The sequence below is a fragment of the Strigops habroptila genome, chromosome 4 (genome assembly GCF_004027225.2).
Source record: "Strigops habroptila isolate Jane chromosome 4, bStrHab1.2.pri, whole genome shotgun sequence".
Taxonomy (NCBI): Eukaryota; Metazoa; Chordata; class Aves; order Psittaciformes; family Psittacidae; genus Strigops; species Strigops habroptila.
Genome location: NC_046358.1, coordinates 48570783 through 48586509, shown reverse-complemented (window position 1 = coordinate 48586509; position 15727 = coordinate 48570783). Strand labels below are relative to the sequence as shown.

The 15727-nt window shown below is 51.1% G+C and overlaps 2 protein-coding genes across 8 annotated transcripts in view; one reads left to right on the top strand and one right to left on the bottom strand.

Moving 5' to 3' along the window:
• The window catches only part of HRAS (HRas proto-oncogene, GTPase), a 43003-nt gene extending 38547 nt beyond the window's left edge, over positions 1-4456 (top strand). For both annotated transcript variants that reach the window (XM_030485172.1, XM_030485173.1), the window contains 3 exons: positions 1246-1405; positions 1926-2050; positions 4146-4456. In XM_030485172.1, the coding sequence (XP_030341032.1) occupies positions 1246-1405; positions 1926-2045 (280 nt within the window). In that variant the 3' untranslated portion in view covers positions 2046-2050; positions 4146-4456. The remainder of the gene's footprint in view (positions 1-1245; positions 1406-1925; positions 2051-4145) is intronic.
• Positions 4457-4759: 303 nt separating this feature from the next.
• LOC115607638 (USP6 N-terminal-like protein) overlaps positions 4760-15727 on the bottom strand; it is an 84797-nt gene continuing 73829 nt past the window's right edge. For all 6 annotated transcript variants that reach the window (XM_030485166.1, XM_030485170.1, XM_030485167.1 and 3 more), the window contains one exon: positions 4760-15560. In XM_030485166.1, coding sequence (XP_030341026.1) covers positions 14293-15560 — 1268 coding nt within the window. In that variant the 3' untranslated portion in view covers positions 4760-14292. The remainder of the gene's footprint in view (positions 15561-15727) is intronic.

Below are 15727 nucleotides of genomic sequence, written 5' to 3'. Positions count from 1 at the left end.
GATTTTCCTAAAGCACCTGAGGGATTCAGCAGTGTTCATCCTTGTGCCGGGGCTGGTGCCTGTGAATCACTCGCAGGGTGGCTTGGTTTCAAGCCCTGGTTTTAATCATGATGTAAATCACCAGCTTTCATCTTGTTTTGCCTGTGCTTTTTCTGTTTTCACTTTTAAAAGAATATTCCCCAGAGAACTGCTGGCTCTCCCTGGTTAGTAACCATTAGGAGGTATCTCTTTTCAGCTAAGTGTAGCCCATGCACTAAATTTAGTACTTGCATTTGCTGATCAGGATGTTACATGGAACATTTAAGTGGCTTTATGGCGTATCGTACATATAGTCAGACTTCATTACCATGTTCTACTCCATTAAAAAAAGATGATTGATTTTTTTATGTGTGATACATGTCCAGCTGCTTTTAGATGGAATTTTGAATGCAATTAAAATGCAGGAATCAGCATTTTAAATAATGCTTTTATTAGTTAAATAAAACCATCTTAAATGTTCTGGATGCACAGGCAAGGAAAAAAAAAGCTGTTTTGCATCTGAAGTTAAATGATTTATTAAGCAAAGGAAGTTGTTATCTATCAGGGGCAATTGAATGGATTGCCTGTAGTGATAATGGCCTTTAAGATTTTTAGAACTGGTAGATCTCATCCTCGCCCACCTAGTTTTAAATCCAAGGTTGGAACGAAGAAGTGAGCAGTACGAATCTTTTGCATCCCAGTTGGTTTCTCAACTTTGAGTGACCTGAACTAAACCAAAAGGAAGCAAATACTGCCTCTGCATCTGCAGAAAAGGTTATAGCTGCCAAAAGCTGTTTTTTCAGCTCAGCAAATTCTGGTTGCAGGTGATTTTTTAATTTTTTTTTTTTAATCCCTATTCAGGGGAATTACTTGATCTAAAACGTTGGAAATAACACAGGTAACTGCTTGAGTATTCGTTTTTATTTAGCTTAAACTATCTTAAGCTCATGTCTTATTATAGATCGTCATTTCAAGTTGTGTTTTGTAAACAGCTGCATTTAAAGAGCAGAAGTGTGTTTCATTTTCATTTGCAAAAGTGCCCTAGCTGTTTTGCTTTTTGCTCATGTGCTGTGGTCATTTACATTCTTCTGGATGCCCAACACAAAGCACTTGGCAGGAGCAAAGTGTAGCTGTTAATTCTTGACCAAAAAGCTGGTGGGGAATGTACTGGAGCTGACCCCTGATGCCTTTTTCTCCCTTCACTTTAGCACCTCTTAACTCTTGCAGGGAGCAGATCAAGAGGGTGAAAGACTCAGATGATGTTCCCATGGTGCTGGTGGGAAATAAATGTGACCTCCCAGCACGGACAGTGGAAACCCGGCAAGCGCAGGACCTGGCCCGGAGTTACGGAATCCCCTACATAGAAACATCTGCCAAAACCAGACAGGTAGGAGGAGGGTTTTAAACAAAATCTTCGTTTCTCTTCTCTTTTCTCCAGTGCTGTCCTGGAGAGGCAGGAATGGGCTGACACCACCTTGCAGACAGGTGGGTGTAAGAGCCAGGGTTAGTTGCTTCCTCAGGGCTAAGAGCTCCATCAGGACATTCCCTCTCCTTTGCGGCCTTGAGCCTCCAATCTGGAGAAGTGCATCATTCATGCTTTGACAACAGTGAAAGGAAGATGACTTCTCAGGACTTTCTCCAGGGTTCTGGAATAGCCCCTTAGTCACTGCAGGTCAGCTAAGCTTGGGGGACTTGGCTAACCTTATCCATGGTCTATTTTGGCAGACCTACAGGCCGTGTATACCCATGCTGGAAGGACCATATGGGGCTTCCAGAGCACAAAGGTGGAAATGGAGCAGCTGATAACCTTCAGTGGTCTAGTGCTGGCTTTTCTCTTGGCTTGTAGACCTCATTCAGGCTGCTGAAAGCCTGAATCTCAAGGGCTTCAAGCGATGCTTTTCTTCCAGGGCGTTGAAGATGCCTTCTACACCTTGGTGCGGGAGATCCGTCAGCACAAGCTGCGCAAGCTGAATCCCCCAGATGAGAGCGGCCCTGGCTGCATGAACTGTAAATGTGTGATATCGTGACTACGGTGAGTTTTGGAAGCAGGAGATGGGGCTTAACACTTGAAGCAGGGCAGGAAGTGACTGCAGATGCACTCATCTGCAAACAGATGCAGCAGAAATAATTCCAGCAGTGGGTATTTTTTTAATGAAATGCCTTTTTGACTGAAATAGAATTTTTCTGTCAAGATATAGGTAAGTCAAAATTCCCACTTTCCTGAGGAAGTGTGTAGGAGGAAAGGGGTGTTGTATTTTTCCCCCTCATTTTGTGGAGCAAAATTATACAGAATTGAATAAAGAAAAAAAAATACATGTTTTGTTGTGCTTCCCCTGGGAAAGCTCCTTCCCAAGCTGCCCCTCTGAGAGGGGAGTTCAGCTGGTGTTGAAGGTGTGAAGGTGCACGGCTGGCTGCACGTTCACTGGACTGACTGTAGAAGGGTTGAGATGAAGAGCTGAGTGAGCTCATTGCCTCCTGATGCACTCATGTAAATTGCCTTGTCCTAAAGCTTCAGAGCAGACCTGTCTCATTGTGAAAGTCCTGTGTTCCTGGGAAGAGTTTTCCTCATTAGAGATATCCCCTGGGATATTTGGAACTGATGCAATGTTGAGAATTAGCCATAAGGGGGCTGTTTTGCTTTTATAAATTGGGCATGCTGGAGCCAGAAACAGTGTTTTTCAGATTGTCTGTGTTCACTTGCCTGTTTTTCTTCTTTTTGTTTCCTTGGTTTTGTTTTTTTTTAATGATGAGTTTATTTAAATCATTGCAATCCTGCTGGATAGCAGTGAGGGAGAGCTCCTGTTGGTGTCCCTGCATGAGCTGCGTGGCCTTAAGCCAAACGCCTGGGAACATCTGGTTGTGTAACCAGTTCCTCCCATGGCAGAAATGGAGAGAGGCAACTGGGGAAGAGTACACCAGGGAGATGCACATCTAAGGATGTCTAGGACTGGGGTGTGGGAGGAAAGCCTGCATGAACGTTGCATTTAATGTCTTTTGGGGGTCTCCCACATGCCGGGACTGGCCCTTCACCCCTTCACACAACTGCTGGAGTCCTAAAGAGAAGTACATAGTGTCCAGAAGTGGTGCTAAGAGGGACTCGCTAAGTGTGGAAGTGGGCAGCTGGTTTTCCTCTGCTGTTCGAGCCAAAGGCCGTGAGCACACAGAGCTCTTCCCCCAAAAAGAAGGAAAGAAACACTTGGCAGCGTTTGCTTCCTATGAGCAAAAACCGACCCGAGCACCGCACCCCTCTGCTCCCAGCCGAGATGCGTGTGAGGCCTCCCGGGGGCCAAGCCGAGTGCTGTGCCCAGCACACTTATCACTGCTAAGGAAGGCTTTCCAGATGTTTGGGTTCTCCAGATGTTGAGGAGCGTTTCCTGCAGATGGGGATATGAGCTCAGGGCTCATTTCCTGCTCTGGTTCACAGCTGACGGCATGGGCTTGGCGGTGCTGCTCTTGCTGCTCCCCTACACTGACAGTCAGGAGCCTGGTCCCCATCACAGCCTGGTGGCCAGCACTGGCCTAGGCCATCCCTTCAAAAAGCAAGAAGGGGTGGAAAGAAATCTTGTGGAAATGCTCCCCTCTGTTAAGAGAGCATGCCCCATGAGTTGCCCACTTCATTTTCTGCTTAGGCAGAAACTGGAAACCAGACGTCCCAGCTTATTCTAGCTGCAGTGTCCAAGAGCAGAGAGGGAGGAACATCAGGGCACAAAAGGAGAAGCCAGGCAAGGACATGCTGTGTTTTGGGGAAGAGAAGGCTGTGGGAGTGAGGGAAATTTGGCTGCATTTGCCCAGGACTTGCTATGCGGTTCCTATCATCCCTGGAGGAGGGAGAAAGATCTCACCAAACAGTGCCCCTTCCCACAGTGAGGTTTGGACAGAGGCAGAAGGTCTGGTGAGATGCCTGAGGCTCACCCATTGCTCCACAGACCATTTGCTTGTTCCCTTCAGTGCATGTGCAGATGCTTTGCTGAGCCAGGTCCAGACCTCCAAGACCTGCATAGCCTTTTGCTTTCCCTCTGCGGGCATTAGCAGGGTCATCCCAGAATGCTGAGGGGTGGGTAATGGAAACAGCCCCTGCTGGTTCTGGTGGCAGATGGGTGCTAATGAGCGTCCTCTTCTGGTTTCAGCTGACTGGACCGTGTCTTGGAGAGGTTCCCACTGTGCAGTGCGCAAGGAAAGAGGTGAAGCGAAGGAAGAAGCATACGGATTCAGAGGAGGAGTATAGGGGGAGAGGAAGAGGAGGAGGAAGAGGACAGGGGGAGCATGAGCCCCTCCAAGGACTATCTCGCACTTCACCCAAGCCTGCGGCAAGCAACTTTTTTTCTGTTGTTTTTCTTTCCTCATCCCCTCCTCCTTTGGCCTCCTCCCACCCCGGCAACTGTACAAAGCCACAGATTGAATCACAGTAAATTATTATTTGATGGTCTCGACAAACCTTCTTGATGGCTCTGTCCTCCTTCCAGAGGGTGCTGGCGCTGATGCTCCGGGAAGATTGCTGGTGGCACGGCGGGGAGGGAAGGGTGCGGAGGTTTGCTCTCCACGGACTGAGGTCAGGCTGCAGACCGTGAAGGTGAGCAGGATGGGGTGTCCTTCAGGGACAGAGCTGGTTTGTCTCCAGCAAGTTGTTGTCATGTCCCTGTCCCACCTGAAAGCCTTTGCCTGTCCCAAGTTTTGGTAGGACCATCCTCGGTGCTCCCCTGGTGCTTTGCATTCAACCTAGTCCTTGTGGGATTTTTTTATGGCCTCAGGTGTGATGCCTGGAAGGGAAGAAGTGTCAGGGAGATCTGAGAGCTGGGTTCACTTCAGCTGGTGCCAGTTTGTTGCTTCCTTGATTTATTGCTTTTTTTCCAGGCAGCTCTTTGCACAGCACCTTCCAAATGTTTGTGCTCCAGAGGTAGAATTAGGCCTTTCTGCTCCTTGCCAGTGCCTCTGCTAACACTGCAGAGCACATACACCTTGGGCTGCTCCACTCTGTCCGCAGTGTATAATGGTATGCAAATCCATCACGTGCCCTGTGCACGGTTAATTCCTGCTGAGCACGTAGCAGAAGGGCTCTCCTGCGCTGGAGACGGCTGTCTGGCTGCTCAACAACTAGGACTAAAGGATTCAGACTTCCAGTCATTGGGTTTAGGGTGGGTAAGAGTGTTTTGGATAAGGGCTAATCTCTTGAGAAGCCCATATTCACTCAGCCCCGCTCCTTTGGCATTTTTGCCTGGGGTCCGACTGGCTTCTCCCACGTGCCTTTCACTTGCAGAGCCAAGATGAGGCATTGCACTCAGTGCAGCAGGCGGCTTGGTACTCTCTGCCTTTCCCCCTCCCAGAGTATTGCACAGACTAACTTAGCTGGCATCCCAAATTGAGAGCATCAAAGGGGAAGGTGATCCAGCCAAATGCGGCAGGGAGCTGTTCTGCACGGGCTAGCCCAGGCCTGAAGAGGTGCTGGGTTCAGGAGCCAGGGCTGGCAGGGGTTGGGAGCAGAAAGGGCAGTGTGTGAGTCACATCTCACAGAGCAAAACCAATACAGAAACCCTGGTCACTCTCAGCACAAAGACCACCAGGGGTTCCCAGCATCCGTGCAGGCAGCTCCCATCCCACTCCTCATCCTCCGTCATGCCAGGCAGCAGCAGAATTAAACTCCAATGCTACTTAGAGTTGCTGCCTTTACTTTTGGCTGGGCAAGAGAGGACTTGTGCTAATGGTTTGCTTTTTGTACCTGTGCTCCAAACTGCTGTGGGGAGCAACCCCACCCTGGCTGCAGCTGCCTGGCACCCAGTTCCTGCAGGAGAAGTGCTGATCCCAGCTCTAGTTAACCCAAAGGACCAGCTGCGCTGCCTCTAGCTGGGAGTGCAGTTTGCAGCAGTGCCTGTCCCCGTGGTGGAGGAGTGCTGAGTCTGGTGTCACATGGTGGGGCTGGACCAGAAAACCTTCCAGCCTAGGTTGTTTCAAGTGTGAAGTCTGGAAGTACGGCGTTTGTTCCCAAGTCAGCAGCTTGTGTGCAGCTGCAGGCAGGGCAGAGGGCAGGGCTCGTTCACCTTAACCGTTAGTGGCTGGGGTGACGTCAGGGCCCTTGCTTAGTGGTGTTACTGCACTAGGAACCCGGTGCTCATTTTCTGCAATAGAACTTATCTCCTCTTTCACCAGGCCCTTGGTGAATGATAGAATATCTCTCTCTGGAGGCCTTCAGATGAGAAGTAACGCTGTGTTTCGAGCTCTCTTGAGGGCTGGACTCTGGATAGCTCTAACCACTGAGAGTATCTTCTTTCTGGTTGGGAGCCAGAGGCCAAAGTCAAGGACCAGGAGCCACAGTCAAGCAAGCTAAGGAGCTCTGGGGAGCTGCAGGGGTGAGGTGTCTTCACAGAGCAAGCACCATCTGCAGTCACAAGAGCCCTTTCAGAGAGTTCTCTGCACCCCTCAGGGTGAGGTTTTTCAGCTTGCTCAGGAAAGCTCTGGGTCTGGTCAAGCCACATGTGTTATCTTAGCTGTTTGAGTGTCTTCTAGTTGCAAAATACTGTTGTTCCCTTGGGCCACTCCTCATGGCTGTATACTTCAAGTGGTTCCAGATATTGACAGTCTCTTTTCTAGGGGCTGGTTATAGTCCTGTATTCTGTATGGCTAAAGCAATGTGCTACGAGTCACTAGGGTTCTGCAAGTGCACCTAAAAGTTCTTCAGCAGCCAGGGTACACCTTCATCTCAGTGCAGGCAGTAGGGCAGTGCTACAACAGGACAGCACTTCAGAATTCCATTAGGCAGGTAGGAGCTGGAACTGGAGACTGGTGGTGGTCTGATCCTAGCAGGTTGCAGACCAATCTCACTCATGTGGATTGCACCCAGCAGAAGCAAGGCAGCCAGCACCCTTTGTCAAACAGTGCTGGTCAGTAACATGGCCATCGCAGGAGATGGAATCACCATTGGTTAGCTTTTTGCTGTAATTAGATCACAAGAAACTCAGACTCTCAGGTCAGTGTTCAAGTCCATACTGAAAGTTGGAGGTAGGCTGGGAGCAAAAGGAGGTGCTAAAAGCTTGACACCACACCTCTTCCCCTGAAATTATGTATTAATCATGTATTAATATAGTACTGCATCTTTGTTCCAGGAGGTTGGCTTCAGGAGAATCACGACAGATCTTCAATGTGCAGTAAGATATGTCAGCTCTGATCGGATCTTTGGGGTAGACAAAAAACAGATCGTATCACGTCACTTAGGTGGAGCTGTTACTTTGGACTTGGTGTTTCACTTGCTGACCTTGTGCTGGTAGTGCGGGTACAGGTTAGCAGCTTGCTGGTCATGACAGGCAGGAGGTCAGTACATGAGTTCACGACGTGTTCTCTGCTTGCTATCTAAACTTGAGTCTGAAAGAAGTATCAGGGTTACATTTTCACTAGAGTGAATCTAGGTCTGGAGAAGGAATTGCTGGGTTTGGAGTCAACTTAGTTGATTTTCCCCGTAGTTACTTAAGGTGCATTTGTTCTAGAAGTACCTGGATTGGAACATGCAGTTTTCAGATACTGCAGTCGTTTCCCTTATGACAAGGAGTTCATTGCCCATCTCAGTTCTGCTCCTGTGGCATGACCTTTAAGCAGAATGTGCAGTTATTCTGAAGAGCCATTCCAGTTGCATAGCTGGAAGCTGCAGAAGTCCACAGAGGTAAGCTTTTTGCTACATTTGGGCACATCGGCTCATGTTTGGCTGCTGTGATCTCTTCAGCTGGTCATGGCAAGGCTGGCTTAAACTTGGTGCTGTGCCGTGGACCTCGGGCAAGTGCGAACACCATCTCTGAGAAGGCTTCAGGCAGCATCATACTGATTATCTGTTGAGGCTGCATCTCCTGTGATGGAGGAGTGCCACCTTTGAACCTGTACTTAAATGACGGAATAGCTGAGGAGGTCTGGTCGGGTTGGGTCCAGATGTCTCAGGACTGATGTATAAGCTTTTCTTTCCCACATAATTCAAGTGCCCCACAGCCTATTACAGAAGAGTTGGGGCTCCAGAGACATCACAGCCAAGTTAACTGACAAAATCGCTTACAAGTCCTTAAAGATGCTGATTAAGTGCTGGAACAGATCTTTTGCCTTTTGGTCTGCGAGGGCTTCCACAGAAGCCTATTCCTAAGCCAGCAGAGATGGTGACTCCAAAACACATGAGTGCATGGTGCTTGCGGAAGGCTTTGGCAAGCATCTGGGTTGAGTTTGCAGGAGCTGGCAGCGTGACTCACTGCTGGAGGGAGACCTGAGAGGCAAGGAGGGGGTAGCGGAATGAATGTCTTGAGTTTTATGGAGCAGCCCTGACTAAATGCTGGCCTCATCCTCCTCACTTGCAACGTGGTTGCGTGAGGAGGAGCAGACCAGATTTCCCTTCTGGACTACAGTCTATTACTGCAGACCTTTCCAGCCCCAGTGGTTCTTCTGTATCATTTCTCCTTGTCTCCAACAAAGCCAACCGTGCACAGGGCAGATGAGGATTTGCACCCCATCTATCTGCAGGTACCGTTAGAGACCTCATACCAGTTTTGGAGCAAGGATGGAAGTTTCTTACAGTTCACTTTTCTGTGTGTCTTAGGAAGAACCTGTTTTACTGTGTGAAAGAATAGGGTGACTCCACTCCTTCGGACTCATTTCTTTGTGTGTGCCTTCAAAGCTATCGCCAACCTCATCTTGGGCTCTTTTGTAACTGCTGCCAGTGAGCAGGGATGCTCATGGGGTGGGATCAGCTGCTGTGTCTCCCAGTGAGATGATGGCTGTTTCAGCTCTGGTTTGCTTATCTCCTGTGCTGTCGTGGTGCCTGTGTCCTGTCAGGTGAGCATCATTGCCTCGCTACCAGGAGGATGCTGGTGTGTGCCCTGTGGGCTTCCTCAGCTGCTGGGGTATGTAGGATTTGGGAGATGGGCTATTTTCTCCATGTGCTGGTTTATACCCAATGATGTGCTGTAGGAAAGGGGTGGCATTTCTCAGAGGACAGTGTGACATCAAACATCCTGGCTACCAGCAACTGGTGGGAGCTGGGTCATGCAGATGCGGCTGGCTCCATGTGCAGCTTTGTTCCCTTTAGAGCAGATGAGCCTTGTGGGTTGAGTACAGGGTCTGTGGTTTAGAAGAGCCAAGGTACTGGCCCCAGCCAAGGCTGCTGGGGCTTGGGCTACACGCCCTGCACTGTGTGTGCCCTCGCTCTGCTTCCCAACTCCCAGCCACCATGCCACAGCCCCTCTGCAGCACTCCAGCAACACAGGAACATGTGAGCGCAGCAGCACGTGAGCATCACGCAACTACCACAGCAGCACAGCAAGCCAAAGAGGAGGAATACTCCCAGGCCCAGCCAAACTCTCCAGTACTGCCTCTGCCAAACAGGCCGGCGTGCAAGGCTGCCAGACACAGCTCACCCATCTCTCTCCCCTGCTGCATCTCAGCCTTGCTCCCTCCCTTGGCTTGGCTTTGCTCCAGGCTCCACTTAGCATCAATTATTCAGTGCTGACTTGCTGATGTATTGCGGAGGCACGCAGCAGGGTTGTGGGTGGTGGGCAGGGAGGAGGATGAGGAGCGCAGCCGTGGCTCGGAAGAGAGCCAGCGAGCGACAGGATGAGACGTGGCCTGCCTGCCCCAGCTGCTGGCACTGCTGGTTTGGCTGTTCAGGAGCCAGGAAGGACAGGAGCCACAGCAGGCCGCCAGGGCAGCAGAGGTGAGCGCAGCTTGTGGTGCTTGTGGGTCTGTGTTGGAGTGGTTTCTGTGCAGGGACCAGCCCCGGGAGGCAGAGAGCTGGTGTTAGGAGGTGTCAGAAAGCCATGACGAGCAATGGTTCCAACAGGTAAAGGGAGGGTTTAATGGGAGTACTGGTAAATGCTAAGCACAGACAGAGGCAGCAGGATGACCCTGCTGAAAAGGCCATTTGGATTTAAGCAGCTTCTACAGTGTTCATTTGCCACTGGTCCCAGTGCTGTACAGCAAGTGGGTATTGGTAAACTTGGGCTTGGAACTACACAGCTGTCCTGCTCTTGGTCCCCTAGAAGCAGTAATTATTTGATGGTCTTGATAGGGTGATGCATAGGGATGCCCCATTTCCTGCACTGCCCTTCGGTCCTAGGGTGGTATTTAGCTAATTGTGGCCCATCCATTTTGCTGTCAGTCTTTCTGCCCTCTGCTAGAGAAAAATGACCCTGTGTTTACTGTAACCATGCTGTTTAAGTACCAAATGGCACCTTTCTCTTAGGGGAAATCAGAATACTGCTGAAATTTAACACCCCAAAAACACAACAGTACCATGGTTTTCCAAGCACAGGAAGCACTGGCCGTGAAACTTGGGATGTGTCAGAGGTACTGCTCACACAGCTTGTTAAAATCCATTTTCAGCTGTGAGCAGCACCACCTTATGGTCCCAGTAACTGGTGGAAGCATGACTCAGTCCTGACTCACATCGTGCTGCTGGAGTTGCACCCACCTGCCTTGCAAGGAGCTGTGTCCACTGGCTCCCTGTCCCATCCCACCCTCCAGCGCTGCCTGCAGGCAGGAAAACAAACTCCAAACCCAAAATCTCATCCAAACGAGAGAGCTGCAGCAGGGCTGCTGGCCACCGGCCTTGTGGTGGCAGGGGTGTGCAGGGGGTAGAGGCAGGATGCTGCTCTTGGCTCAGTGAGCCAGGAGGGGCCAGCGGGGTGGAGGAAGGAGCAGGTTTCTTTCCACTGCTGCTGAGGATGCCTGGATTGAACCTCGTTAAAAAAGCCAGGCTGGAAGGCAGAGATGGAGTGGGTTGGACCCACCGCAGCAGAAGCACACCTGGTGAACCAAGCCAAAAGCCAGCAGGAGAAGGCAACCCGTCTTCTGTAGCATCTGTCGTCGCAAGAAACCTCGTGCAGTCTGATTTTATGCTAAACTTCTTTAACTGTTATAATTACAACCATGTAAAACACAGCATCGAATACTCTGGACAGTCTATGTGGATCAGTGTAAAAAGGAATGATTGGCTTCCCCCCCACCCCCCCCCAAAAAAGCTTCCTTCCAAAAGAAACCCACCAAAAAATAACAAAAGAAAAAATGTTTTGTTTTTTTTAAGTAATAATTATAATACATTAGAAAGAGTCATGGAGGAAGTGTTCCACGCTGTAAACAAAAATATAGCAATTAAAAAGAAAAGCAAATGGTAGCCAGGCTCTTCAAGTCCATGGCCAAAAGACCTGACCTCAACCACCATCCTGTGCTGGAGCTGGTCCCCAGCACCAGTGCCCGTGGCTCCTGCTGCCCTCTGGTGCCGCAGCCACTCAAAGTGCTCAGTTACAAAAAAAACTCCAAAACAAACAAGACCAAACCCCAAACCCACAACATTGGTCTTTAAAACTACATGGAGGGCAGCGAGGTGAGAGTCATCCCAGGGCTGGAGGGCAAGGATGGGGAGAGCGGGGGAGCTGCTTTCCTGAGTTTTGCTCATGGTAAGAGAGGCTTTTGCTAAGGAGCTGAGCTGCTGTAGGAGATGGAGGCCGGGGTGCAAGTGGCTTGGGCCATGCTGAGCTGCCATCCTTGCCCTTCTTCCCTTCCTATCCCTAGCAAAAGTGCTGAGGATGGATCATGTCCTGCCCACCCATGCTGCCACAGACGTGCCCATGGTTGCACCTTCATCTGCAGCAAGAGGCAGAGGAGCCAGGATCTCCTGTCAAGTATGCTCTGATGTGCTGAAGTGAGAGCACCACTCCGAGGAAAATAATGCATGTTGCTGGCTCCCAGGAACTCCTCCCAAACCTGGGAAGAAGCCCCTTTCAGGGGCTGCAGGCTGGAGAAGAGCTTCTTATGTGGCACACTGAAGAGCTGAGAGACCTTCCGAGAAAGCAGCACAGTATAGTGGGAAGGAGGAGCCTGTAGCTGCCTGGTCCAGAGGTTGCTGCAACCACCTGGTGCCTTCCCTCAGGCTTGGAGGTGAGCAAGGACTTGCTGCTCATTCCCATCAGGGTTTGGAGGGGAGGAACCCTCTCAAGCTCTTGTTGAACACCATGCTATGGGTACTGTGCATTTGACAGCTCTCCAAAACTAGAACAAACCACCTTTTTAAATGTGAATACTGCAAAACATCCCAGACATGCATTGGGTATAGGAGCCCAGGTGCATGTGCAACACTGTGCAAAGGCTGTGTGCCCAAAATGAGGGGGAATAAGTCAAAATGAGGGGAAGAAGTCTCGGCTCTTGCACATGAGCCAAATGCTCAGATATCTTAAGCAGGAGTCCTATGTGTGCTTCAGGAAGAGGCCAGAACCCGCCCCCCAGAAGCTACAGAAACCAAGCCAAGAGCTGACCATCCACCCTCAGATGCTTCTTGTTGCTTCCCAACAAGCTCCAGCAACCTTTGCTAGCAAAGGGCAACTGATACCTGTCTTGAAATACTGCTCAGGTATTTTAACACACAAATGGGTTTAACTACTGCATGGTTACTGAAAAACGTACTCTAAATTAAAACCAGTTCAAGCACCGTTGTCCTAGAAAGGACACATGGTGTCTCAAAACACAAATGTTGAACATTCATAAGCACTTCTCCTCAAAGAGCAACTCCCAACTCCTCACAACTCTCCTGTGAGGTAGCTAATAGGGTTATCCCTGCTTTGAAGAGGGCAAGATGATGGGGTCTCTGACAGAGCAGAGGTTGCAACAGAAGGTGAGGGTGCTGTGTCTGGCTGGCTACAGCCAAAGATAGGGTGCTCCCTTCAATGCTCCCCCTGCTCCTAACAAAAAAAGCCCCCTAAACTCATAAACCCCGCAAAGTAATTTAGTGGAAGTTTTCTGCTGGGCTTCCAGTTAGGCTGCAGGTCAGGTTATGTTACTGAAGCAGCCTGTGAGATAAAAAGAGTTTTCAAAGTCTCCTTAGAACTTAGAGGAGCCCAGGATCTCCATTGTATGGATGGGAATCACACCTGCAGTCCCACCTAAGGAGACATCTGCAGCCACCCCTTCTGGACAGCAGAGTCAAATACTGCATACCTGGACTAGTTTATTTCCTGCTGCTTCCATCAATCTTCCTTAAGTAGATACTGGGAACAGGAATTTGGAGCAGCTCTTTCAGTGGGGTGAGCTTTCCCCAGGTCCCTGCACACCTCCAGCCAATGGTTTGGGCTGTGCAGCAGCAACACACTGGGATGGGGAGGAGATGGACAGGTCACTAGCACTTGGTACATGAAGGACAATGGGGGGGCACCCATCCTGTTATCTCCTCAGCAGTAGGCTGTGGAGATGTTGATGCTCTACAGCATCATCTTCCAAACCTCTGTGCCCAGATTTCCTTCCTTGGTAGTTAATTTCTGGGTGGGCTAAACTAGAAATGCTGAGATCAGGTTGTGGGCAATGTGTTTTCCCTCCCCAGCGCCTATTCTGTTTCCACCCTGACTCTTAAGTTACTCTAAGTAAAAGTAAAAGCAGACTTCATTTTGAGCACTGTGATTAGACACCACCACACCTCCAGCAGCTTGCTAATGAAGGCAGGAGGTTTCCTGAGGCAGTAGCCCCTTTTCCTCAAGCCTGCTCCCTGCCTCTGGACCTGAGCAGGAAAGGCCAGCAGAAAGGCCATTCAGCCCAAGAGACCAGGCTCAAACTTCACTGTTCTTGTCACCTTGAGAACTTAGGAAAGAGTCGTCCTGCTGGCAGTCCTCCACCGGGGTCACATCAAGGATACTGCCCAGGGACTTACCTGCTGTTAAACCTCCCCTCCAGGACACCATCCACCACTGCAGCAGAGGCCAGTTACAGCTGGGCTGTGGAATTGCATAGAGTAGGCAGTGGGGTGCCTGTGTCCTGCCAGGATGCCACAGCCCTGCCTGAAAATGCTGCTGCCTACAACTGCAGGTCTGGGGAAAGAAGCAAAGATCTATTGCTATAAAGGCCTTTGAAAGCAACGCTCTTGGCTGCACTGATTGGGCTTTTTAAAGGAAGCATTCTGCACCCCTATGCCTTGTATCCGCTTCCATGCCATGGGTACCTGTGGCAGGCAGGAGCAGAAGGGAACACAGAACACATTCACCAGCCCTGCCTCTCTCCCACACACACAATGAGGCTTGAGGAGCTTCGAGGAACACAAAATGAAAGCGCTGTCTAGTCTGTCCATGGGAAAGACGCAAACCCAGTTTGCTGGTGCCTCCTGGCGCTGGCGGCCACTGCTCCATCTTCTCACCAGGCGCTCGTACCAAAGCACAGCTCAACAGGAGATGGCTGCTGTGCTGTCACCCTGACACAGCCCTGCTGAAGGGGGGTTCTGAAAACGGGGAGAGGGTGCTGCTCCAGCACCCACTTCTTCTCCCTTGCTTCCTCCCATTCCCACTAAAACGTCACCGATTTGGGCAGCTTCGCCAGGGAAGGAGAGACTGAAAGGAAATTGTTCTCCGAGTGGGATTTGGCAACCTGTGGCAGTGATTTTGGTTTGGGGCTTAGAGGGGGTCGTGGGGCTTTGAGTGCATTTAATGGTTTCTGGAAGCTTTTTTGGGCATCTACCTCCTCCGGGTCGAGCACAAGAGATGGTGGCATGGAGGTGGCAGGCAGGGGACATCCAGTCTCGGGCAGTGGCAATGCCACCTGCTTCCTGTTCGCTACATCCTGCTCTGTCGCATGGGCCAGGTGGAGGGGAGTGGTGGTTTTGATAACGGTGTAGGGGCTGTTCCCCTCCACCACGGGGGACTGCGCCCGCTGCAAGGGGTAACCCTCACCCAGCCCTGCTGCCTCCACCTCGATGCTGGATAGGATGGGCACGCTGCCGCCCGCCAGCCCCTGTGGCCAGTGCGTGGTGGTGCTCCCTGGCCCGTTCTGCTGCAGGCTGGTGAGCTCCCCCATGGATGCAGCTTTGGATGCCAAGTGCTTCAAGTCCGTTTTGTCTGGCGGTGCTGCTCTGCAGCGCTTCTCGGCTGTCTCCTCCTGGCGCTTGCTTTCAGGGGAGCTGTCATGCTGAGACTCACTGGAGAGATGCTGCAAGCCATCCAGCAGAGGATGAGGGGGTGCCTCGAGCACTTTCTCTTTGCAGAAGGAAGATGCTTGTTCTCCCACCGGCAGGGCAGCAGGATTTGGCTGCCATACAGCATGGTCCGTAGCAGAAAACTCCGTCGTGCTCGAGTCAGGAGGACTCGATGTGTTTTGGAGAGAGGAGTCTGAGGAGCCAAGCTCAGCAGGGGCGGGGAGGGAGACAGACTCGTGGTCCACCGTGGCACAGACAGGAGTGAGAGGAGCCTGCTCCAGAGGCAGAGCCGTGGGCAAGAGGTGATGATGGGCCTGCATCTCACTTGCCTTCAAAAGAGATGGTGGCTGTCTGTCCCCGGTGGGCTCCACCTGACCCTCCTCTCCAAGTGACCCCCCGCCAGAAGGATGCAAGTGGATGTCTGTCACTTTAGCTGCTTCACTGCCTTGGACGGCGGCAGTCCTCACCTCTGCCACCATCTCTCCTGGAGCCTCGGGACCTCTGTTGGGATGGGGTTCCCTGTCCGGGGGGTGCTCACCCATCCGGCCATTCTGGCCATTGGCTGCCACGTTGCCCTTCATGGGTACTGGGTTGAGGGAGAGCTCTAGGCCCAGGGGTTTCCGTGGGAACTCCTCAGGCTTTGCTGCATTGAAAGAAAGAGAAAATAAAATAAACCCCAAAGTTCATTTTTGCACCCGTCATGCCCTGACTGTGGGGAAGGCAGATGCTGCACCCAGTGGATGCCAGTCCTTCTGGGCTGCCCCAGCTCCCAGCCACACCAGAGGGATGCTCTGGCCCCCAGGGGACACA